Source organism: Bos javanicus, chromosome 21 (genome assembly GCF_032452875.1).
Source record: "Bos javanicus breed banteng chromosome 21, ARS-OSU_banteng_1.0, whole genome shotgun sequence".
NCBI lineage: Eukaryota > Metazoa > Chordata > Mammalia > Artiodactyla > Bovidae > Bos > Bos javanicus.
Genome location: NC_083888.1, coordinates 59597675 through 59621688, shown reverse-complemented (window position 1 = coordinate 59621688; position 24014 = coordinate 59597675). Strand labels below are relative to the sequence as shown.

At 49.7% G+C, this 24014-nt stretch overlaps 1 protein-coding gene across 2 annotated transcripts in view; it reads left to right on the top strand.

Annotated features, from left to right (window-relative positions):
- The window catches only part of SYNE3 (spectrin repeat containing nuclear envelope family member 3), a 113127-nt gene that overhangs the window by 25082 nt on the left and 64031 nt on the right, over positions 1-24014 (top strand). For both annotated transcript variants that reach the window (XM_061395242.1, XM_061395243.1), the window contains exon 2: positions 22105-22262. In XM_061395242.1, the coding sequence (XP_061251226.1) occupies positions 22119-22262 (144 nt within the window). In that variant the 5' untranslated portion in view covers positions 22105-22118. The remainder of the gene's footprint in view (positions 1-22104; positions 22263-24014) is intronic.

Below are 24014 nucleotides of genomic sequence, written 5' to 3'. Positions count from 1 at the left end.
AATATAAAATAAAAACTTTTTTAAGAAAGATGGTGCGGGGAAGCTCCAAGCTGCTCAAGTTTCAATCCCGCTCTGGATGCTTTGGGGAAAGCATTTAACATCTCTGTGCTTGCAGGAGAATTCTTTACTGAGTCACAAGGGAAGCCCAAGAATACTGGAGTGGGTAGCCTATCCCTTCTCTAGAGCATCTTCCTGACCCAGGAATCGAACTGGGGTCTCCTGCTTTGCGGGCGGATTCTTTCCCAACTGAGCTATCAGGGAAGCCCTTATCTACAATCAGTTCAGTTCAGTCACTCAGTCGTGTCCGACTCTTAGTGACCCCATGGACTGCAGCACGCCAGGCTTCCCTGTCCATTACCAACTCCCGGAGCTTACTCAAACTCATGCCCATCAAGTCGGTGATGCCATCCCACCATCTTATTCTCTGTTTTCGCCTTCTTCTCCTGCCTTCAATCTTTCTCAGCATCAGGTCTTTCCTAATGAGTCAGTTCTTCACATCAGGTTGCCAAAGTACTGAAGTTTTCAAAGTATTGGAGCTTATCTACACTATGGGGACTGTAATAGTACCTTCCTGGCAGGCTATTTCTTTCTAAAACATTACGTATTTTAGAACATGGCCTGGCACAAAGAGGCGGCTCTTATTAAGGTCTCTGGTTATTACAGGTTGGAACTGTAGCTTGGAGCTTGGAACAGTGTAGCTTTGACTCCGGTATGCTAGGTCCACTTCATAGTATAGCCCCTGGTTATTATGCGGTGTAACATGGTAACTTGGTACAATTAGCCTGCAGGTTGCCTGAGGGTCATTATTATAGTTCTGTGCAGTTGAATACAGCAGGGCTTCTTGGCAGCATATATTTCTCCTTCCTAACTGCTATTCTGTTAAAAAGAAAAAAAAGTCTGGAGATGAATTGGATGTGTTCAAAACAACTTTTCAGTTTCAAGCTCCCACATCTCTGATGGCATGCAAGTGAGTTCTTGCTCTTGCTTGACCAATAGGAAGGCTGGAGTTTGGGAGCTGGTGGGTGGTGGAGCCTGCACTGGACCCAGGGCGCCCCAATCCCATCCTGGGGCCCGCTCTGTCCCCAGCCGTGGCTTGAAGGAAGGCTCTGATGGGGGTTAGCAGTCTGTGCTGATGGCCACCCTCCCCCCATCCCTGCCTTTCTCCAGTCCCCCTGAACCTGAAGCATGTGTGTATCAAGAACCAAATAAGGCTACAGAGATGCTCCTTCTGGCTCCATGCTTCTTCTTTCTAATAAAAAAGAACAGAACTAGCAATTATCAATTTCCTACTAACAGCCAAAGGTGGTAAATATTAGTCTTGATATTTTCCAGATTTAAGTATCTGCTCATGTATACTTGTGAGCACTGACTGTGTGTGAGTGTCCATCTCAAGTACCCTGATCAAGACAGCAGCGATCAAGATGATCAGAGGCCAGGCCCAGACACAGTTCACATTCAAATGAGAACAGCTGCCTGAGCATTCCATGGAAGTTGTTGATTTCCATCCCTGATGCTAAGAGTCCCCATGGCAGCCGGAGACCTCATTGCAGCTGCATGAGTTGTTGAGTAGACACCCAGGTTCCTTTCGAACCAGGGACACACAGAAGCATGGAATTAGGGGCCCATGGAAGCACTTTTGGGATGCTCTGAGAGCTGCATGCACACGTGAAGGACTGTTTGTTTATCTATTTTTCCACACTCCTGGCTGTTGGTTTAGGAGTCAGCTGGCAGCGCCCTTGAAATTGGAGCAGGTTCTTGTTGGCTAGTGTCTCCCCATCACTCAGCTCCTTACTTCTTCAGCCTCCATCCAGCAGGCCCAGCGCTGGGCACACCAGTAGTCTTAAAGGAGGAGGTGCCTGGGAAGTGCTGAGCGCAGTCTGGAGCTTAGGAAGTTGTCCTGAAGCAGGACTCCTCAACCCCTAGGCCATGGACCCGTACTGCTCCATGGCCTGTTAGGAACCGGCAGCACAGCAGGAAGTGAGTGGCAGATGGGCTGGCAAGCTTCACCTCTGTTTAAGGTCACTCACCAATCACTCTCAGTACCGCCTGAGCTCCAACTCCTGTCAGATCAGAGGCGTTAGGTTCTCACAGGAGCTCAAACCCTACCGTGAACTGTGAGTGCAAGGAATCTAGGTGGAGAGCTCTTTGTAAGAATTATCCGCCCCCCCCCCCAAAAAGAATTATCCCCAAACCACCCCTGACTCAGGCCCGTGGAAAAACTCTCTTCCACGAGACTGATTTCTGGCACTAAAAAGGTTGGGAACCACTGTCCTAAAGAACAAACACAAAGGCAATCATATGGTTCACCGTTTGGGACTGCAAATTAAAACCACAATGAGATATCATCACGGCTGGTTTAAAAGGGCTAAGATGAAAAAGACTGACCATCGAGGGCTCTGTGGGAATGAGAACTCTCACACACTGCTGGTGGGAGTGAAGAGTGGTGTGGCCGCTTTGGCAGATAGTGTGACAGTTCCTTAAAAACGTACACACATACCTGCCATCAGACCCAGTCACTCCACTCCTAGGTATTTTTCCAACAGAAATGAAAGGGTATGTCTATACACATGTGTTCAGAGCAGCTTTATTTGTAAGAACAAAAACAGTCGATCAGCGAGTCTCTACATGCTATGGAATAGAACTGAGCGATGGAAAGGAATGGACATTGAAAGGAGGCAACAGCATGAATGAATCTCAAAGTAAGTGTGCTGAGTTGAGGAAGCCAGACCCACACCCCCTGCCCCCTCACTACATATATATATATATATAATTTCATTTATGTAAAAATCTCCAGACAATGCAAGCTAACATCTAGTGACAGGAAGCACATCAGTGGTTGACTGGAGCAAGGTGTGGGCAGGAGGGAGGGGTGATTAAATGGGGTCAGGGAATTCTTGTGCTGCTGGCTGTTTGTTATCTTTGATTGGGGTGGTGGTTTTAAAGGTATATATGTTAAAACTAAAAGGTATATATGTTAAAAAAGTTGGCTTAAAACTGAACATTCAAAAAACTAAGATCATGGTATCTGGTCTCATCACTTCATGGCAAATAGGTGGGGAAACAATGGAAGCAGTGACAGACTTTATTTTCTTGAGCTCCAAAGTCCCTGAAGATGGTGCCTGCAGCCATGAAATTAAAAGATGCTTGCTCCTTGGAAGAAAAGCTATGACCAACCTAGACAGCATATTAAAAAGCAGAGACATTACTTTGCCGACAAAGGTCCATTTAGTCAAAGCTATGGTTTTTCCAGTAGTCATGTATGGATGTGAGAGCTGGACCATAAAGAAAGCTGAGCACTGAAGAATTGATGCTTTTGAACTGTAGTGTTGGAGAAGACTCTTGAGAGTCCCTTGGACTGCAAGGAGATCAAATCAGTCCATCCTAAAGGAAATCAGTCCTGAATATTCATTGGAAGGACTGATGTTGAAGCTGAAACACCAATACTTTGGCTACCTGATGCAAAGAACTGACTCATTTGAAAAGACCCTAATGCTGGGAAAGATTGAAGGCAGGAGGAGAAGGGGACAACAGAGAATGAGATGGTTGGATTCTCAGCGACTGAACTGATGTTGAAACTATCAAATTGTACAGTTGAAATGTGTTTGTTGTTGTTGTTGAGTTGCTCAGCTATGTCTAACTCTTTGCAACCCCGTGGATTGCAGCACCCCAGGCTTCCCCGTCCATCACCATCTCCTGGAGCTTGCTCAAACTCATGTCATCCAAACTCATCGGTGATGCCATCCAATCATCTCATTCTCTGTTGTCCCCTTCTCCTCCTGCCTTCAGTCTCTCCCAGCATAAGGGTCTTTTCTAAGAGATAAGTTTCTTGTTCATCAGTTTTACTCCCAATTATTTTTAAACTGTTAAAAATAAAAGCCACCCATCTGCAATCAATCAGTAGGATGAATCCAACCCTGCCGTCCTTCAGAGAACTTGTTTGTGCCAATAGTTATGAACAGAAAGGGCTTCCCTGGTGGCTCAGGTGGTAAAGAGTCTTCCAGTAATGCAGGAGACCCAGGTTTAATCCCTGGGTCAGGAAGATCCCCTGAAGAAGGGAATGGCAACCCACTTAAGTATTCTTGCCTGGAGAATCCCATGGACAGAGGAGCCTAGCAGGCTACGGTTCATTGAGTCCCAAAGAGTTGGACATGACTGAGCGACTAACACTTTCACTTTATGAACAGTAAAGTATGAACAGTGAGGTCAAACTTCTGGGTCCAGTCCTGGATCCATGGCTTGCCTCCCTAAACCCCGGTTTTCTCACTGTAAAATGGAACTGATCATATTAGCTACCTCCTGGGGTTATTGGGAGGGGAGCATGGGAGGATTTAGAGTGTTTAGTAAACAGGTTGTAATTGACAACATGCATAGAGTCCCATGGGGACCCAATGGAAGGGGGAGGGAGCTGTTACTTTGCAGGGGAAGGAGGCTGGAAAGGTTTCTCCGTTTTACTTGTTATGAACTGAATCTTGAAAGAATAGTCATCTAGAAGGAGGTTTGTGTTGGGGAAGGGGAGGCTCACCAGGCAGAACTAAGCTGGGGAGGCATCACAAAGACTCGAAACTTCTAGAAGCTTCAGTAGTTGTGCTGCAGATGGAGCTTAGAGACCAGGAGCATCCTGATGAGTTAGGGCTGTAATTTAGGTGGGAGCCTCATCCCTGAGGGTCCCCGAGGAGTGCTGGCTTCATCCTCCAGGGCAGGGCTTCTCAGACTGGGATATGAAGAAGTTTTCTCCAGAGACTAAGAGTTCTCTGAGAAATTTTGAATTTTTTATGTAATAAAAGACAAAAATTAAAAGTCCTATTTTCATGCAATGCTTTTGAATTGAGAGACATTTTCACCTAGTAGAAAGTACTCATTTCTGAAGACGGTCTTGATAAGGGTGGTTCTGAAAGTATATTATTGTGCGGCCATAAAGGCAATGGCACCCCCCTCCAGTACTCTTGCCTGGAAAATCCCATGGATGGAGGAGCCTGGTGGGCTGCAGTCCATGGGGTCGCTAGGAGTCAGACACAACTGAGCGACTTCCCTTTCACTTTTCCTGCATTGGAGAAGGCAATGGCAACCCACTCCAGTGTTCTTGCCTGGAGAATCCCAGGGACGGGGAGGCTGGTGGGCTGCCGTCTCTGGGGTCACACAGAGTCAGACATGACTGAAGCGACTTAGCAGCAGCAATTTTCCTTTAAAATTTTTTTTCACAACTATATATTTTTTAATTGAAGTATAATTGATTTACAATGTTGCATTAGCTTGTGCTATACCACAAAACGATTCAGTTATATCAGTTCAGTCACTCAGTTGTGACCAACTCTTCGCCACCCCATGGACTGCAACATGCCAGGCTTCCCTGTCCATCACCAACTCCCAAAGTTTGCTCAAACTCATGTTCATCAAGTCAGTGATGCCAACCAACCATCTCATCCTCTGTTGTCCCCTTCTCCTCCTGCCCTCAATCTTTCCCAGCATCAGGGTCTTTTCCAATGAGTCAGTTCTTCACATCAGGTGGCCAGAGTATTAGAGCCTCAGCTTCAGCATCAGTCCTTCCAATGAATATTCAGGACAGATTTCCTTTAGGATGGACTGGTTTAATCTCCTTTCAGTCCAAAGGACTCTCAGGAGTCTTCTCCAACACCACAGTTCAAAAGCATCAATTCTTCGGTGCTCAGCTTTCCTTATAGTCCAACTCTCACATCCATACATGACCACTGGAAAAACCATAGCCTTGACTAGACAGACCTTTGTTGACAAAGTAATATCTCTGCTTTTTAACATGCTGTCTAGGTTGGTCATAACTTTCCTTCCAAGGAGTAAGCGTCTTTTAATTTCATGGCTGCAATCACCATCTGTAGTGATTTTGGAGCCCAGAAAAATAAAGTCAGCCACTGTGCCCATTGTTTCCCCATCTATTTGCCATGAAGTGATGGGACTGGATGCCATGATCTTAGTTTTCTGAATATTGAGCTTTAAGCCAACTTCTTCACTCTCCTCTTTCACTTTCATCAAGAAGCTCTTTAGTTCTTCACTTTCTGCCATAAGGGTTAGGGTTTCGGTTATATACATTTTTAATATTCTTTTTCATTATGGTTTATCTCAGGATGTAGAATCTAGTTTCCTTTGCTACACAGTAAGGCCTTGTTGTTTATCTGTTCTCCATATAATAGTTTGCATCTGCTAACTCCAAACTGCCTCCCCAACCCCACGCTCTTCCTTGGCAACTGTAAGTCTGTGTCTGTGAGTCTGTTTTGTTTTGTAGATGGGTGCATTTGTGTCGTTTTTTAGATTCCACATGTAACAGATAACATATGGTATTTGTTTTTCTCTGACTTACTTCACTTAGTATGATCATCTCTAGGTCCATGTTGCTGCAAATGGCATTATTTCATTCTCTTTTATGACTGAGTAATAAACTAACACCCCCAAAAGATGTCCTTTTCATTATAGGGGACTGGAATGCAAAAGTAGGAAGTCAAGAAACACCTGGAGTAACAGGCAAATTTGGCCTTGGAATACGGAATGAAGCAGGGCAAAGACTAATAGAGTTTTGCCAAGAAAATGCCCTGGTCATAACAAACACCCTCTTCCAACAGCACAAGAGAAGACTCTACACATGGACATCACCAGATGGTCAACACCGAAATCAGACTGATTATATTCTTTGCAGCCAAAGATGGAGAAGCTCTATACAGTCAGCAAAAACAAGACCAGGAGCTGACTGTGGCTCAGACCATGAACTCCTTATTGCCAAATTCAGACTTAAATTGAAGAAAGTAGGGAAAACCACTAGACCATTCAGGTATGACCTAAATCAAATCCCTTATGATTATACAGTGGAAGTGAGAAATAGATTTAAGGGCCTAGATCTGATAGAGTGCCTGATGAACTATGGAATAAGGTTCGTGACATTGTACAGGAGACAGGGATCAAGACCATCCCCATGGAAAAGAAATGCAAAAAAGCAAAATGGCTGTCTGAGGAGGCCTTACAAATAGCTGTGAAAAGAAGAGAAGCGAAAAGCAAAGGAGAAAAGGAAAGATATAAACATCTGAATGCAGAGTTCCAAAGAATAGCAAGAAGAGATAAGAAAGCCTTCTTCAGCGATCAGTGCAAAGAAATAGAGGAAAACAACAGAATGGAAAAGACTAGGGATCTCTTCAAGAAAATCAGAGATACCAAAGAATATTTCATGCAAAGATGAGCTCGATAAAGGACAGAAATGGTATGGACCTAACAGAAGCAGAAGATATCAAGAAGAGATAGCAAGAATACACAGAAGAACTGTATAAAAAAGATCTTCATGACCCAGATAATCACGATGGTGTGATCACTGACCTAGAGCCAGACATCCTGGAATGTGAAGTCAAGTGGGCCTTAGAAAGCATCACTACGAACAAAGCTAGTGGCGGTGATAGAATTCCAGTTGAGCTATTCCAAATCCTGAAAGATGATGCTGTGAAAGTGCTACACTCAATATGCCAGCAAATTTGGACAACTCAGCAGTGGCCACAGGACTGGAAAAGGTCAGTTTTCATTCCAATCCCAAAGAAAGGCAATGCCAAAGAATGCCCAAACTACCACACATTCGCACTCATCTCACACGCTAGTAAAGTAATGCTCAAAATTCTCCAAGCCAGGCTTCAGCAATATGTGAACCGTGAACTTCCTGATGTTCAAGCTGGTTTTAGAAAAGGCAGAGGAACCAGAAATCAAATTGCCCACATCCGCTGGATCATGGAAAAAGCAAGAGAGTTCCAGAAAAACATCTATTTCTGCTTTATTGACTATGCCAAAGCCTTTGACTGTGTGGATCACAATAAACTGTGTGGATCACAATAAACTGTGGAAAATTCTGAAAGAGATGGGAATACCAGACCACCTGATCTGCCTCTTGAGAAATCTGTATGCAGGTCAGGAAGCAACAGTTAGAACTGGATATGGAACAGACTGGACATGGACAGACTGGTTCCAAATAGGAAAAGGAGTTCGTCAAGGCTGTATATTGTCACCCTGTTTATTTAACTTATATGCAGAGTACATCATGAGAAACGCTGGACTGGAAGAAACACAAGCTGGAATCAAGATTGCCAGGAGAAATATCAATAACCTCAGATATGCAGATGACACCACCCTTATGGCAGAAAGTGAAGAGGAACTAAATAGTCTCTTGATGAAAGTGAAAGTGGAGAGTGAAAAAGTTGGCTTAAAGCTCAACATTCAGAAAACGAAGATCATGGCAACCCGTCCCACCACTTCATGGGAAATAGATGGGGAAACCGTGGAAATAGTGTCAGACTTTATTTTTCTGGGCTCCAAAATCACTGCAGATGGTGATTGCAGCCATGAAATTAAAAGACGCTTACTCCTTGGAAGGAAAGTTATGACCAACCTAGACAGCATGTTAAAAAGCAGAAACATTACTTTGCCAACAAAGGTCCGTCTAGTCAAGGCTATGGTTTTTCCTGTGGTCATGTATGGATGTGAGAGTTGGACTGTGAAGAAGGCTGAGTGCTGAAGAATTGATGCTTTTGAACTGTGGTGTTGGAGAAGACTCTTGAGAGTCCCTTGGACCACAAGGAGATCCAACCAGTCCATTCTGAAGGAGATCAGCCCTGGGATTTCTTTGGAAGGAATGATGCTAAAGCTGAAACTCCAATACTTTGGCCACCTCATGCGAAGAGTTGGCTCATTGGAAAAGACTCTGATGCTGGGAGGGATTGGAGGCAAGAGGAGAAGGGGACGACAGAGGATGAGATGCCTGGATGGCATCACTGACTCGATGGCCGTGAGTCTGAGTGATCTCCGGGTGTTGGTGATGGACAGGGAGGCCTGGCGTGCTGCGATTCATGGGGTTGCAAAGAGTCGGACACGACTGAGCGACTGATCTGATCTGATCTGAATATCCTATGGCATATGTAGATTTAGATATAATATATATACACCACATCTTCTCTATCCACATCCATTTATCTGTCACAGGACATTTAGGTCTGTTGATGTGTTATTCAGGTTTGAGGGCCACAGGAAGTGTGTGTGGTCATTGTGGTTGAACCCGCTCCCTTGGGCTGCTTAGAAAGATAGGGCAAGTCTGGGGGGTTCAGGGGTGACTGTTGGAATCGCCCCTCCTGGGGGAAGGTTCCTACCTGAGGAGAAGGTCTGAGGTGCTGGGGGCTTGGCATGGGCTCTCGATTCCCAGGGCCAATAAGAGAGAGGCCTGGTGGTGGTGGCCGGGTGGGGGTGGGGGTCTTAAGCATCTGTCACTGCCATGCTGTCACGGAGAACACTGCCCTGGGCCAGTGGGGAAGGAGGGGGAAGGGAGGCGCAGGGACAAGGGGTCAACATCGCATCCTGGAAGCTCTCCACCCGCTTGGCCAGGTCTTCTCCAGGCAGGGGGCGTTGGAGGCTGGGGCAGTACCTGGGATGCGCCTTGCCACGGGCCAGATGGAGCTCTTTCTCTAGGCCCTTGGAGAGTTCATCTACAGGGTACTCGGGAGTGCAGCTGGCGTTTTCACTGCCAAGGTCTGGGGTTGGGCCATGACCCACAGTGTGGCCAAAACTGACTCACCAGAACTGAAAAACCAAACTGACCCAAAGCTCCTGTTTCCAAATTAGAGTCCGAATGGGCAGCGTTGATTGGCCTGCCCATCCTCATGCCTGCCCTCTGCGACACTCAGGGTCCTTGCCAGGCCCAGACTAAGTCCCCTGATGCCCTGCCCACCCCCGCTCTGTGACCCGCAGCTGATGGCCAGTCCCTGCCTCCCCGTCCTCTGGTTGCCCTTCCACGCAGCCCCCAGCAGGTAGGATGCTCTCCTGGATCGCCGCAGGGAGCCCTCCGGTTCGCACCCTCTGATTGGCTGCCTTCCCGGCAGCTTGAGCCAATCACACCTGGCCTGAGGATCCGAAGCTCCACCCCTCGGAGACGCTGGTTTGCCCAGGGACGCTTTTCCTCTCTGGGCAGTCCAGCCTTCTGTCCCTCCTTCTCTCATGCTTGCCCTGCGCATTCTCTTCCCTCCCAGAGGTTCATATTTGACCATGCGTTGCCAGGTCAGCAGGCCAGCATTTCTTGCGTAGAAATCCTAGGTCCTCCACACTGTGCCTTTTGATGGAGTGCTTGGGTTTTGTTAATTTCAGTGATTGGAAATACTGTTTTATAGTCAGCTGCCTGGGAAAGGAGGTGGGCCAGAGAACAGTGGTACCAAACACCATTTATCAGTGATGACAGAGCACTTGTCTTGAAAGCAGTCCCTTTGTGGGAACTCTTGGCCTGTCCCCTTTGCGGCTAGAATTGTAAAGTGGACCCCACAACCCTATTCCTAAATGACGTTTCTTGTATTACCATTTACAAAGCCCTGGACGAGGATGGGCTGTGGAACCCTGCAGTCTGTGTGGCTTTGATCCATCCAGTCCCCAGTCTCCCCAAGCCCGTGGTTACCTCTGATGGGATAAAGCCCAGCAATTGTTCCCAACTCTAGCTTCAGCTACCTTGGAGGCTGGTTGTAAGTTTCAATAAGATGATGTGAGAATTCCTGGTCCAGTGACCCATTAAGATGTTGTGGAGAGTTCTGGCCCCTGATATTCATTTATTTATGGCTGCACTGGGTCTTTGTTGCTGCATGGGCTTTTCTCTAGTTGTGGCATGTGGACTTCTTATTGTGGTGGCTCCTCTTATTTTAGGGCATGGGCTCTAGGTGCACAGGTTCGGTAGGTGTGGTTCACGGGCTTAGTTGCCCTCAGGCATGTGGAATCTTCCCCTACCAGGGATTGAACCCATGACCCCTGCATTGGCAGGCAGATTCCTAACCATTGGGCCACCAGGAAAGTCCCTCCAGCCCCTGCTTTTTACACACTCGCTCTCAGAATCACCTTCCACGAATGCCAGGTGAGAGAGAAGGGCCGAGGACCACCCTGGTGCTCTGAACGATGCTCTGAGCCCTGGCCTCTTTGCAACGTTGTCTGACAATAAGTAAACAAAAAAGAGGTCCCGGAATCCACTCGGAAGAGGCTAGGGGATTAAAACCAGCTGTCCGCTTGCTTCCTGAAATTCCATCTGCAAATGTGAGAGCAGTGGGAGCAAGTAGGGTGGAAACTGTGTGGCAGGGCAGGAGTGAGTCACGGGAAAGGCGAGCGTGTCACAGGAAAGGGAGTGAGCCCCATGCCAGGGCTCTGGGTCAGTCTGTGGTGGGGCCCCTGGCCAGGTTGGCGGAGGAGGCACACCGGGCTCTAACTGCTTCTAGGTCCTGCCGTGGGAGCTGGGGTTTAACTCAGGTCTGGATCCTGAAGCTTCTGTATTCTAGAGCTGAATGCCAGGGGGCAGCTGGATTGGCAGAGGGCCAGAGTGACTGGGCATTACAGGACTGGGGCTGCCCGGCAGTTCAGGCCTCAGTCTGTAATCTCCAGGTCTAGATTCTTAAGCTGAGAGGCCCAGATTTCCACACTGCAGTCTCCTTCCTGGAGCTCAGATGCTCGTAGAAGATGACCTCAGAGGTTCTGGGAGGTACAGGCAGGGGCATGGAAGCTAGATGGCACCATGGTGTTTAAGAACATAGGCTCTGGACTCAGCCATTCTGGGTTCCAGTCCTGCCCTCAATAGTTAACACCCATCTGGCTTTGGGCATTTGTTCTTAGTATCACTGATCCTCAGACTCAGATGGTAAAGAATCTGCCTGCAATGCAGGTGACCCGGGTTTGATCCCTGGGTTGGTGAAGGAAGTGGCAACCCACTCCAGTATTCTTACCTGGAAAATATTAATACCATGGACAGAGGAGCCTCGTGGGCTACAGTCCATGAGGTCACAAAGAATCAGCCACGACTGAGCAAGTAACAATTTCCTTATAAAGTTGGGCTAAGTGTCTCACTGGTCTTTGTAGGATAAATGAATGAATAACTGTCAGGCCTTTATCATAGACCCAGGCACGTACAGAATGCAAGACACATGTGGGCTGTTACAATTATTGTTAATCTAGGATCCACCACTTTCTGGCAGGCTATTTGCTTTACTGAGTCTCAGTTTCCAGCTTTATAAAATGGTACTAATAATGTCAGCCAAATAATAGTCAACCGGTAGTTCACTCTGGGAACCGGACTTTGCCCCTCTCTTCGCTAGGAGGGGTCTGGTGTCATGCTCTAGGAGCATTCACTATGGGGATTTGGCTAGGTCTTAGGCAGGATTCTTAGAGCGTCTGGATCACTGAATGGCACGCGAGTTCCCTTTTGTCTCCTGGTGACTTCTCAGCTCCTTTACCTGCATGTTGTCAGGTCCCTCTGGTTTGCAGCTGGACTCAGAATGGATTCACCTTTCCTAGTTGGACCCTGCTCATTCAGAGTCACCATCCTTCCCGGGACAGTTCTGCCAGCTGCCCTGACATGCAGAGGAGTTGGACTTGGTTTTAGAAGCAGGATGGTTTAGTGAGATGAGATGAGCAGGGGCTTTAGAATCCAACAGAACAAGGTTCAAAGCTCAGTGCTGCCCCGATGGGCTGTGCCCTGGACTGGTCACTCCAGCCTCAGTGTTCTTATCTAGGGTTGTGCCCATTGAGTGCCTGGTCCTGAGGAGGTGCCCGACAACTATCCCCAGATCCTAAGAGAAAGGTGCTGTGGATGGGGGAGGCAGGGAAGGAGCTCTCCCCAGTGTTCAGTCGCTAAGTCGTGTCCTACTCTTTGTGACCCCCCTGGACTGCAGCACGCCAGGATTGCTTGTCCTTCACTGTCTCCAGAGTCTGCTCAAAGTCATGTCCATTGAGTTGGTGATGCCATCCAACCGTCTCATCCTCTGTCGTCCCCTTCGCTTGCCTTCAGTCTTTCCCAGCATCAGGGTCTTTTGCAATGAGTCGACTCTTTGCATCAGGTGGCCAAAGTATTGGAGTTTCAGCTTTAGCATCAGTCCTTCCAATGAATATTCAGTATTGATTTCCTTTAGGATGGACTGGTTTGATCTCCTTGCTGTCAAGCGACTCTCAAGTCTTCTCCAGCACCACAGTTCGAAAGCATCAACTCTTTATGCTCAGTCTTCTTTATGGTCCAGCTCTCATATCTGTACATGACTACTGGAAAAACCACAGCTTTGACTATATAGCTCTTCTCTCAGTCCCAGAAGAGGCCCTGCTGCTCAACCTCTGCTGCCTCCTGCATGACCTATGACTTGTGGACAAGTGCTTAGCACGACGTAGGCCTTTCATCATTACAGAAATGGCAGCACCCTTCTCTTCGCAGGTTGGCTTTTTCATTTTCAAGTCTGCATCACGTTTTCCAGCACCCTCTACCTGCCACACACTTCTTGAGCATTTCTGCCTCCTCATTCAGCCTGAGCCTTTCCTGAGACTCTAACTAAGCTCTCCCCTTTGACATGATGGCCCAGGCCTGGAGCTCAGATTCTGATATTGTCTTGGCCTCCTTTGAAGGACAGCCTTACAGTCCATTCCTGGGAGAGTTGTGTCCTTTGCCACACGTGGGGGTCTTGTCCAGCTCCTGTGGGTGCACTGATCTCCCAGGCTGGTGCCTTTGACCCGGGATCCATCTAGGCACATGCCCTGCCTTGAGTCTGCTCCTCTGCTCCATCGTCTGCCCCGCCCTGCCTTGTCTGTCATCAAGGAAGAAAGATCATTTCTCTTCCGGCTGCTGTTTGTGATAACCAAACGGGATGCTGAAAACCAAGGCTGCTTCCTTTCCAAGCGTCTCCTCTGGCAGACCAGCGCCAGTCTGAACCAGAAGGGGCCTGCATCCTGTCTCTTGTTGCTCAGGGACAGCCCAGAGGCACACCCGGAGCCCTACTGCCTTGCTGCCTGCAGCCACACCCCAGGGCTGGACTGTGGCCCAAGAAGGGGCCGCATGGAAATGGAAACAGCTTTTTAAAGAATGCCTGAGTACATTTTTTTTTTTTTTTTGGCAAAATGTTTGAAAAATACATAGTTCCTTTTTTTTTTTTAATCCTGTGTCCACTCAACCAATCCAAGAAGGACAAAGTCACGGGAGGTGAGAACTCTCCCCTTGCTCCCAGAGGCCTTCCCGCGTCATCCTCAGCCTCCTGCGGCTGCTTGACTCAGCACCTTGACTCTGCCTGACCCCATCGCCCCCGCCTGAGAGTGCCTCCACCGACCCCATCAGCAAGGGCTTCCATTCTGCACCTACCCTGGCCAAGGTGACTCACCCGAACCTCAGAATCAGTCTCTTCACCCCCGCCTGGTATGTGTTGGCTCCTGATCGCCCCCGGGGGCCAGCCTGGATGTGGCTCTGAGCTGGCTCTTGCCCCCCATCCCTCTTCCTCCCCCTGATCCTCATGCTTCAGCCTCCCCATCCCACAGTGTGTCCAGAGTCTTCCCAGTATCCCAGACTGCAATGCTTCCCACTCAGCCTGCACTCCCCTCCTCTCAAAGCTCACTGTGGTCCCCTCACTGGACACAGAACCCTCTGGGCTAGAGCACCACCTGGTTCATCCAAATCCTCGGGACCCAGCAGCTGTAGAGATGCACAGACGCATTCGTCTATGCCCACTCACCTGCATCCTACCCTACACCCAGCCATGGGATGGTGTGAGAGCCACTGTCTGGATGCAGCTTCCTAAGGAAGGAACGCCCTCCACCTGACTCAGAGGAGTTGGGGGTTAAAAAGAACTGCTTCCAAGGATGGAGTGTGTTCCAGGGTGGGAGGTTTTTTCATTCATCAGATCTAGGTTTTGTTCCCATGCTATGGTCTGAATATTTATGTCCCTCCCAACACCTCACCAGAGAAGGCAATGGCACCCCACTCCAGTACTCTTGCCTGGAAAATCCCATGGACAGAGGAGCCTGGTAGGCTGCAGTCCATGGGGTCACTAGGAGTCAGACACGACTGAGCAACTTCCCTTTCACTTTTCACTTTCATGCATTGGAGAAGGAAATGGCAACCCACTCCAGTGTTCTTGCCTGGAGAATCCCAGGGACGGGGAGCCTGGTGGGCTGCCGTCTCTGGGGTCGCACAGAGTCGGACATGACTGAAGTGACTTAGCAGTAGCAACCCTTCGCTGGAATCCTTACCTTCAATGTGATGGTGTTAGGAGTTAGGGCATCTGGAAGATAATTAGAACGTGAGGGTGGAGCTCTCATGGATGGGATTAGTGTCCTTTTAAAGAGTCCCCACAGTGCTCCCTGACCTTCCTCCATGTGAAGATACGATAAGTCTTCGACCAGAAAGAGGACCCCCCCCCGACCAAGCTGGAGCCCTGATCTCTGGCTTCTAGCCTCCAGAACTGTGAAACGTACATTTCTGCTGTTTATAAGCCACCCAGTCTGTGATATTTTATTATAGCAGCCCAAACAGACTCAGACACTCCATTTCCGAGTGAGGAGGGGGGAACTCAGAGAAGTTAAGTGACTGGCCAGAGGTCACACAGCTCCAGAAGAGTGGGGCCAAGACCACCAGGACCAGTGATAGGTCCTTCTGGCCTCAAACGTCTGTCCACTCCCAGGACACGTGCCTGTGGGCGGCTTAACCAGCTAACTGTGCCTGCTGGCCTCTGTGGCTCCTGCAGCTGCTGGTTGTAGCCTTGGAGCATCTAAGACTGTGGTTGGCAAACTAGCCCATGGGCCATATTTGGCTGATGGTCTGTTTTGGTGTGGTGAACGTGAAATGGGCTTCTTCTTTTTTTTTTTTTTTCTGCTGCGCTGGGTCTTCACTGAGGCATGTGGGCTTCAGTAGTTGCAGTGTGTGGGCTTTGTTGCCCCACGGCGTGTGGGATCTTAGTTCCCTGACCAGGGATCGAACCCACATCCCCTGCATTGGAAGGTGGATTCTTAACCGCTGGACCACCAGGGAAATCCCAAGAGTCTTACATTTTTTGCTGCTGCTAAGTCACTTCAGTCGTGTCCGACTCTGTGCGACCCCATAGACGGCAGCCTACCAGGCTTCCCCATTCCTGGGATTCTCCAGGCAAGAACACTGGAGTGGGTTGCCATTTCCTTCTCCAATGCATGGAAGTGAAAAGTGAAAGTGAAGTCGCTCAGTCGTGTCTGACTCTTAGCGACCCCATGGCCTGCAGCCCACCAGGCTCCTCCATCCATGGGATTTTCCAGGCAAGAGTACTGGAGTGGGGTGCCATTGCCTTCTCCGTTACATTTTTTAGGGGCTGTAAAATCAAAGAAGAATATGTAGCAGAGACTGTATGTGGCCTGCAGAGTCTAAAGATATTTACTACCTGATCCTTTACGAAAGAACCCCACCCCCTATATAAAAGGTGGACGTGCGTGGGTGCTAAGTCGCTTCCAGGCTTCTCTGTCTATGGAATTCTCTAGGCAAGAATACTGGAGTGGGTTGCCATGTCTTCCTCCAGGGCATCTTCCTGACCCAGGGACCGAACCCGTGTCTCCTGCATTGCAGACAGATTCTTTACTGTTGAACCACCAGGGAAGCCCAATATAAAAGGTCCCTAGGACCATCTCCCAGAGAAGGCAATGGCACCCCACTCCAGTACTCTTGGCTGGCAAATTCCATGGACGGAGGAGCCTGGTAGGCTGCAGTCCATGGGGTCGCTAGGAGTTGGACATGACTGAGCGACTTCACTTTCACTTTTTACTTTCATGCATTGGAGAAGGACATGGCAACTCACTCCAGTGTTCTTGCCTGGAGAATCCCAGGGATGGGGGACCCTGGTGGGCTGCCGTCTCTGGGGTCGCACAGAGTCGGACACGACTGAAACGACTTAGCAGCAGCAGCAGCAGCAGCAGGATCATCTCCTTCAGAGCTTACATGTAGCCCTGGGAGTTTAAGGCAGGCCTTGCAGTTTATCTTGGCTTGCCTTAGAGGGGCCAAATGCTGGAAGGGGTGCTGGCTGAGGAGGGGCTCCGTGGTTGGAGAGGGGAGCCAGAGCCCAGAGCAGGCTGACAGTCTGATAGTGGAAGCTGGTCCCTAGACCCAGCTCAGAGCTGGACTTGGCATGGCTCATGGAGACCTTAGTAATATGGACCCTTCCAACCCACAACCTCAGAGACCCTTTGTTCAGTACTCAGGTGTGCAGATGGGGACACTGAGGCCCAGAGTCAGACGTACGTGCTCAGGGTCAGTGTGCAGATTCCAAGCCCAGGGCTGTCTCCTACCTTCCCCGCCGCATTTTGGAAGCCTTCTCGCCCTGCACAGCCCAGGTCTATGGGCCATTTCCTTGGCTTCTTTGCTTCTTCAGTCGACATTAGTGAAGGGCTGGTAACTGGGTTCACTAGCACTGGGGTGCAGAGGTGGAGAGGTGGCAAGAGTGGAGGCGGCCTGCCCAGAAAGTGTAGCTTGCAACCACAGATGCTCTGGGGCCCCGCGCCAGAAGGCAAGGCTCTGGGGAGGGGCCTGCTTCTAGCAGAGGGAGCAGAGGACAGTCTTGGTCTTGGCTGTGTCAGAGAGGAGGGAAGAACTGCAAGTTTGCCCTGGGGTTGCTGTGAGGCGATACAGTAGGAAGCAAGGCTGGAAACAGGATCAGGCTCAGGGCTTGGGGGTCAGTTGGAAGACCATGCCTCACTATCTCGTAGACACGTAGGGCACGGGTCAGCTGACGTGGTGTTTCGGGAAGCCCCCTCTGGTTCCCACCAGGAGGGATGGGGGCTGGGCAGAACCTTATTGGAGTCCATTGAGGTCACAGAGGGAAGTCCATGACCTTCCTGGTGAGGGAGGTCTTCTTGGTCCATGAACCAATTGTGAGTGGGTTTTTCTGGAGCTGCACATTTACTTTTCAAGTTTAAAATTTTATTTTTAATTTACTTAAAAAAAAAATAATTTCGGGGCTTCCCTGGCGTTCCAGCGGCTAAGACTCCATGCTCCCAAAGCAGGGGGCCAGGTGTGTTCCCTGGTCAGGGAACTAGATCCCACATGCCGCAACTAAGACCCGGCAGAGCCAAATAAATAATTAATAAAAAAATAATAATTTGAATTAATTAAGTATTTTTGGCCACTCTGGGTCTTCGTTGCTTTGCTTGGGCTTTCTCTAGTTGCTCCGAGAGGGGGCTACTCTTCGTTGTGATGCGAGGGCTTCTCGTGGCGGTGGGTTCCCTTGTTGCAGCTTGTGGGCTCTAGGCACATGGGTTTCAGTAGCTGTGGTTCACGGGCTTAGATGCTCCGAGGCATGTGGAATCTAACCAGACCAGGGTTTGAACCCGTGTCCCCTGCATTGACAGTCAGATTCTTAGCCACTGTGCCACCAGGGAAGTCCAGTCTTAAACTTTTAAATTTCCGTAAGGAAATAGGCTGTCCTTCCTGTCAGCCGTGAGAAGGCTTGCAGCAGGATTCTCACCCAAGTCCATGGACTGATGGAAGGCAACAGATTGAATTACTGCTGACCTCTGACTGAGGCAGTTTCTTCAGTTGCACAGGAGGCCAAGCCAAAACCAAGCCCACTCTGCTAATAGCCTGGCTGTACTTTGTCACATATATTTTTATGTTGCATTGCGATCATTGTAGATATCTCGAAATGTAGTTTATGCCCATCACTATTTCAAAAGCCTGGTAGTTATTAGGCCCATTGTTATTAGATCTTGTGATTTAGTGTGTTGATAAGATTGTGTGTGTGTGATGAATTTGATTTTTAGTATTTTTTTTATTTTTAGTATTTTATAATAATTATTTTTTCTTTGTGAATTGTTTATTTATTGAATTTCTTTATTATTTTGGCTGCACTACTCAGCTTGAGGGATCTTAGTTCCCCAACCAGGGATTGAACCCAGGCCCTCAACAGTGAAAGCGTGAAGTCCTAACCACTGGACTGCCAGGAAATTCCTGCTTTTCAGTATTTTGTTGACTACATTTTAATATGATTGGTTTCCTTGTAATTCTAGCTTTTAGTCTCAGCATTTAAAGCCTTCATTATGAGAAGAGGTGCACAGTAACAGTCCATCCCTCTCGCCTCAAATCCTCAACCTGGCTGCAGCCCTTACACATGTTCAAATGTAACTTTTCTTCTGGAAACTTCCTGGGGCAGGGATGGTGCCCACTTATTTGCTCCCTAGATTGTAGCATCAAGCCTAGCTAGGGGCATGTGCTTAATTCCTGTGTGTTTCATTGACCTGGAATGAAGTGGTTTGGCAGAACCGGCCAACAGACCCTGGTCTCTTGAACTCTGCCTGCAGCTTCACCAAGCTTACCATTAGTGACCCCCCATCCGAGGTTAGAAGCCCGCCTCTGAGACTGATTCGTGGGTCTGGGGCCCCTCTGCTCCCTGCCCGACCCTGCTGGACCCCTAGTGTACTATGCGACGTGTTTCCAGGTCTCCAAACCACCACGCCTCCCAGGCCCCAGGCATTTCCAACTGGAAGAAGCAGTCTCCAAAACCACAGTGCCCTGTGGTGCTTAGAGCTTCCCTGTGCCTTGTCATCCGAAACTCTGGGAGCTTGCTTCTGCTCCTCCCATTCATCGCTTTGTAAACACATAAAAGCTGAGCTTTTGGAAGCCAGTCAAGTCACACATCAGACAAGAGATTAAAGCCACAATGAACCAATTTAAACGCCTGCACATTCTAATGTGCTTTTCAAAGGAAGCTTTCAGAGGCAGGGGGTGGCTGCAGGGAACGTATTAAGTTGTTAGAAAAACATCAAAACAGCTCTGAAGGAGAAACAACAGGTTGGGAGACTGAGCTCTGGGAGCCCAGGTCCCAGAGGGAAGCCCACCCTGGGCCCCCCACTGCCTTCCCCTTGTCCAACGTGCATCTTGCCGTCTGATGGCAGAGCTCCCAGTGCAGGGCCGGGGTGGGGCAGGATGCCCAGATTCCCAGTTAACCCCTGTTGAACAACCAACTGATGATTGAGAAACAACAAACAATTCAGCCAATGTTAAGGAATTTCTTTTTTTTTTTTTCATTTTAATGATTGCCCTTTCTGGAAAATTCACAAAGTGCCTGAGAAGAAAAATAAGGAAACAGAAAAGCTTCCAACTGTGATTCCATCAACCAGACAATGGTCCTTAACCACATGGCCTCCACGGACAGCATGCCGGGAGCAAAGAGGCCTGAGGTCACGTGGGATGTGGCTTCTGCCACTTGCCCACACCCCTCTCTCCAGTTCATCACGTGGACATTGTTTTTTGTCTGTTTGAGCTGCATTGTGAGGCTGTGGGTATCTTAGCTGCCTGACCAGTGATCAATCCCGTGCCCCCTGCGGTGGAAGCGTGGTGTCCTAACCACTGGACCACCAGGGAATGGGCTTTGTAATGATGAGACTTAGCCAGCCTTTTCTAGGCATTATCTTTTGTGGTTTTGGTCTTTTTGTTTGTTGTCATTTTTTATTTTTTAGCCATGCCATGCAGCATGTGGGATTTTAGTTCTGAAACCAGGGATCAAACCCACGCTCCCTGCAGTGGAAGCAAGGCCCACCAGGGAAGTCCCTTTGTTTTTATTAGCCGTAGACCCAGGGCTCAGTCGTGCCTGACTCTTTGCAATGGACTATAGCCTGACAGGCACCTCTGTCCATGGGACAACCCGGGCGAGGATACTGGAGTGGGTTGCCATTTCCTCCTCCAGGGGATCTTCCCGACCCAGGGATTGAACCCACATCTCCTGTGTCTCCTGCATTGGGAGGCGAGTTTCTTACCACTAGTGCCACCTGGGAAGCCCTTTGAGCCAGGGCTGCTAAAGATAAATTTTGTTGCATTTTTTTTATATTATCATTAGAGCCTAAGCACTCTCCATCACAAATTCATCTCAAGCTTACTTTTTGTTGGCTGCATAATATTCTGAAGTACAAGTATGTGATACTTCCCTTAATTATTCCTGTTGCTGGGCATCTGGGTTGTTCCTAGGTTTGTCTGGCCATTTTAACAAATTCTGTGGTTGGTGTGGGGTGCGTGACAGTTTATGCCAAGGCAGGGCTGTTTCAACATTGATGGAGGCTTTACTCTGTGCAAGGCATTGTGGGAGAGTGGAGGATAAGCTAGACACAATCCTTTCACCTAAGATGCAGATATAAATAACTAATCCGAAGTGGGTTATAGTTGCCATAAGCAGACAACTAGAACTGAAACACAGAAGAGTTTTTCCTGGGCTTAATGGGATTTTAAGAAAATTACAGGAGAAAAATCTGAAACTTTGTATCCACAGCTAGAAGGTAAGAGAGGAGGGGGCAGGATGGCAAAGGGATTGGTTTAGCCGGGAAGACCTCTGCCCAGGGGCGGGTGTCCCTGAAGGCAATGGGTCTCAGCTCAAAGGCAAAGTCAGTGGGTTGTCAGTGGCTGCCAGGTATAGGTTGTGTATGCTGTTTTGTGCTCAGTCAACTGAGCCTGAGTCGTGCCTGACTCTTTGTGACCCCATGGACTGTAGCCTGCCAGGCTCCTCTGTCCATGGATTTTCCAGGGAAGCATACTGGAGTGGGTTGCCGTGCCCTCCTCCAGGGGATCTTCCCCACCCAGCGATTGAACCTTCATCTCCTGAGTCTCCTGCATTGGCAGGCAGAGTCTTTATCACTGCGCCCCCTGGGGAAACCCCAGGTGGTTATGTAGGTCAGTGAAAGTGCTTAGCCAGTATCTGCCTGGGACCCAGGTTGGTGAAGCAGTAGAAGTAACAAGACACCAGGCTCGCAGGGGGTCCCTGGCCTGAGATGCTCATTCCAGCTGAGGTTTAGGGGCTGGCGTTAGCCTGGCCGATGCCAAAAAATTGTGTTTTTTTTTTTAGTTTGAGGGTTTTGATCCATTCCAATCAAGATTCAGTATCTGTCACAGACATCTCAGCCTGTGCATGTTTTAGGACCGGCTTTTGAAAGGGTTTCAAACCAAAGAGAAGAGAGTGGCTCCTGAGTCCCACGGTAGCATCAGAGGGGCGCAGGGAAGCTAGGACAGAGTCTTTGCCAACCCAACACACTGGGCCTGCTCTCCCTGCCCAGCCCCTCCCGAGAGGCCAGACCTGTTTTTCCTTCTCGGATCATTTCGTGTCCTGTGGCTCTTTGACAAACACAATTGCCTCTGGCTGTGTCCCCAGTGTCAAGCATCAGAGCATCAGGAAGGGGTTGGGGGTTGGGGGTCTGGGCCCACCCCCAGGGTCAGCCTCGCTTATCCTTGCCCACCACCCATCAGCCAGCCGGGGCCCCTCCACAGCACCCCCTTCCCCCCTGCCTCCCTGTTCCCCCCACCCCGCCCCCAAGCACTCTCACCTGTCTGTCTGATCTCACCTGTCCTGTCTTCAGCCCCCACAGGTGCCATGACTCAGCAGCCCCAGGAGGGCTTCGACAGGAGCGTGGAGGATGCCCGCCGGTGGATGAGGGCTGTGCAGGAGCGGCTGCAGATCAATGACAACACCCAGGGGCCCCGCACGGCGCTGGAGGCCAGGCTGCGGGAGACCGAGGTATGCGGAGGCTGTGGCCTCGATAACCCTGCGGCCTTGGCCTTGTCCCTCCATCTCAGGCCTCAGGTTACCCACTGGTCTGAGAAGTGGACAGACCAGTGTTTCTCAAACTCTGCTGTCTTGGAGTCTCTGAGGTTTAAGTGCAGGTTCTCAGCCACGAGGTGGACGTGACATTTCTGACACGCTCCTGCTGCGGGTCCTAGGATCGCGCTTTCATTGTAAGGCTCCAGAGGCCACTCTCTGGCTTGCCTGTCCTGCCAGGAGGCCCCATGCAGCCAGGTGGTCTCTGCCCCTAGCTGGCCCCGGCCCTGCTTCCCACCCCGTCTTTGCTTCCTTCTGCCTGAGGTCCCTGCCTTGGCTCTTCTCGGGCTGGAGTCCGGCTCTACCCACCACCTGGCACAAGGCAGAGATTGGGAAGGCCAGGGTTGAAGGGAGGGGGCAAGCCTGGTGGGGAGAGGAGTTGGCAGCCAAAGTCCCTTCCCTTGTCAGTCTCAGCCTTTGTCATCATTATCACATCATTATCACCGATTGTCGTTTATCAATGGGTGCCTCTGCCAGGTCAGTGGGAGAAGGGCGGTGACGTTCATTCAGCTGCTATTAAGTGCTCGAGCCTGTGCTGTCAGCTTTCACCTTTTGCTTCCCAGAAGCCCCGAGATTGTGATGTAGTGTCCCCACTTTTCAATAATGAAATGGATCCCTAGGCACAGCGATGGGCCAGAATGAAAGGAATTGCTCTTGTCAGGGCTTGAACCCAGGGCTGAGTTCAGAGCATCACTGGCCATCTCCATGTAGGAGCCTGGACCAGTGGAAGGGATGCAGCACACGCTATGCTTGGGTTTATGGCCTCACAGGGACAGGTATACATGTAGTCTAGCAGCCACACAAGTATGGAAGAGGTACGTCCCTAACACAGGTTCATGATACTATTCTCCTCCTCTGCAACCTTCCGTGGCTCCCCATTGCCCACCAGAGAAAAGCCAGCTCCACCTGACATCAAAGGTCCTCCACCATCTATCTACACGACCCTATTCTTTAGCCTCGGCTTCCCCTGCCAGCCCACCTCCCAGGCACCCATCCTCTCCTGTTGGCAGGAAGCCTAGATTCCCTGCCACCAAGTCTTGGTGCGTGCTGTCGCCTCTGCTTGGAATCCCTTCGTTTGGGTCTGAGTGTGCAACGTGAAGTGAAACGCCTGCCACCTTGCCCACGAGTCTTTTCTGACCCTCTCCCCCAGCCCCAGTCCCAGCTCCTGATGTTCCCTGTCTGTGAACAGCCCTGCACGGCACTTGCTGTCTTAGCACGCTATCCCTTTGCACCTTGCATGGTTTGGGGGCAGCTCATCACCCCGTGGCGGTGGGTCAGGCTTAGTTAGGTGAAGGCAAAGGTGATCCTTACGGAAGGGCTGTTGGCAAGGGCAAGTGAACGGGCCCCGGCAGCCTCAGGAGCACTTCCGGGTGAAACCCTGAGCATTGGGCCAGGAGCCTAGGTGGAGGGAGCCGCGTCCTGGGCACCCCACCCTGTGCTCTCCCACGGGGCTCAGACCCCCTCGGTGACAGTGCTGCCTCCTCATGAAGGCTTCTTGGATTGCCCACACCCCTCCTTGGAGCTCCACTTTTGTGGTCTTTTATGGCTCTTTTATAGTCGTCTGTGCTCTTGTCTACAGACCCCACCACAGCCCGCAAGCACTGGGTCATGTTTGTTTTCATCCTGGATTCTAGAACCCATCACATTGCTCAGTATAGTACCCATCCTAGT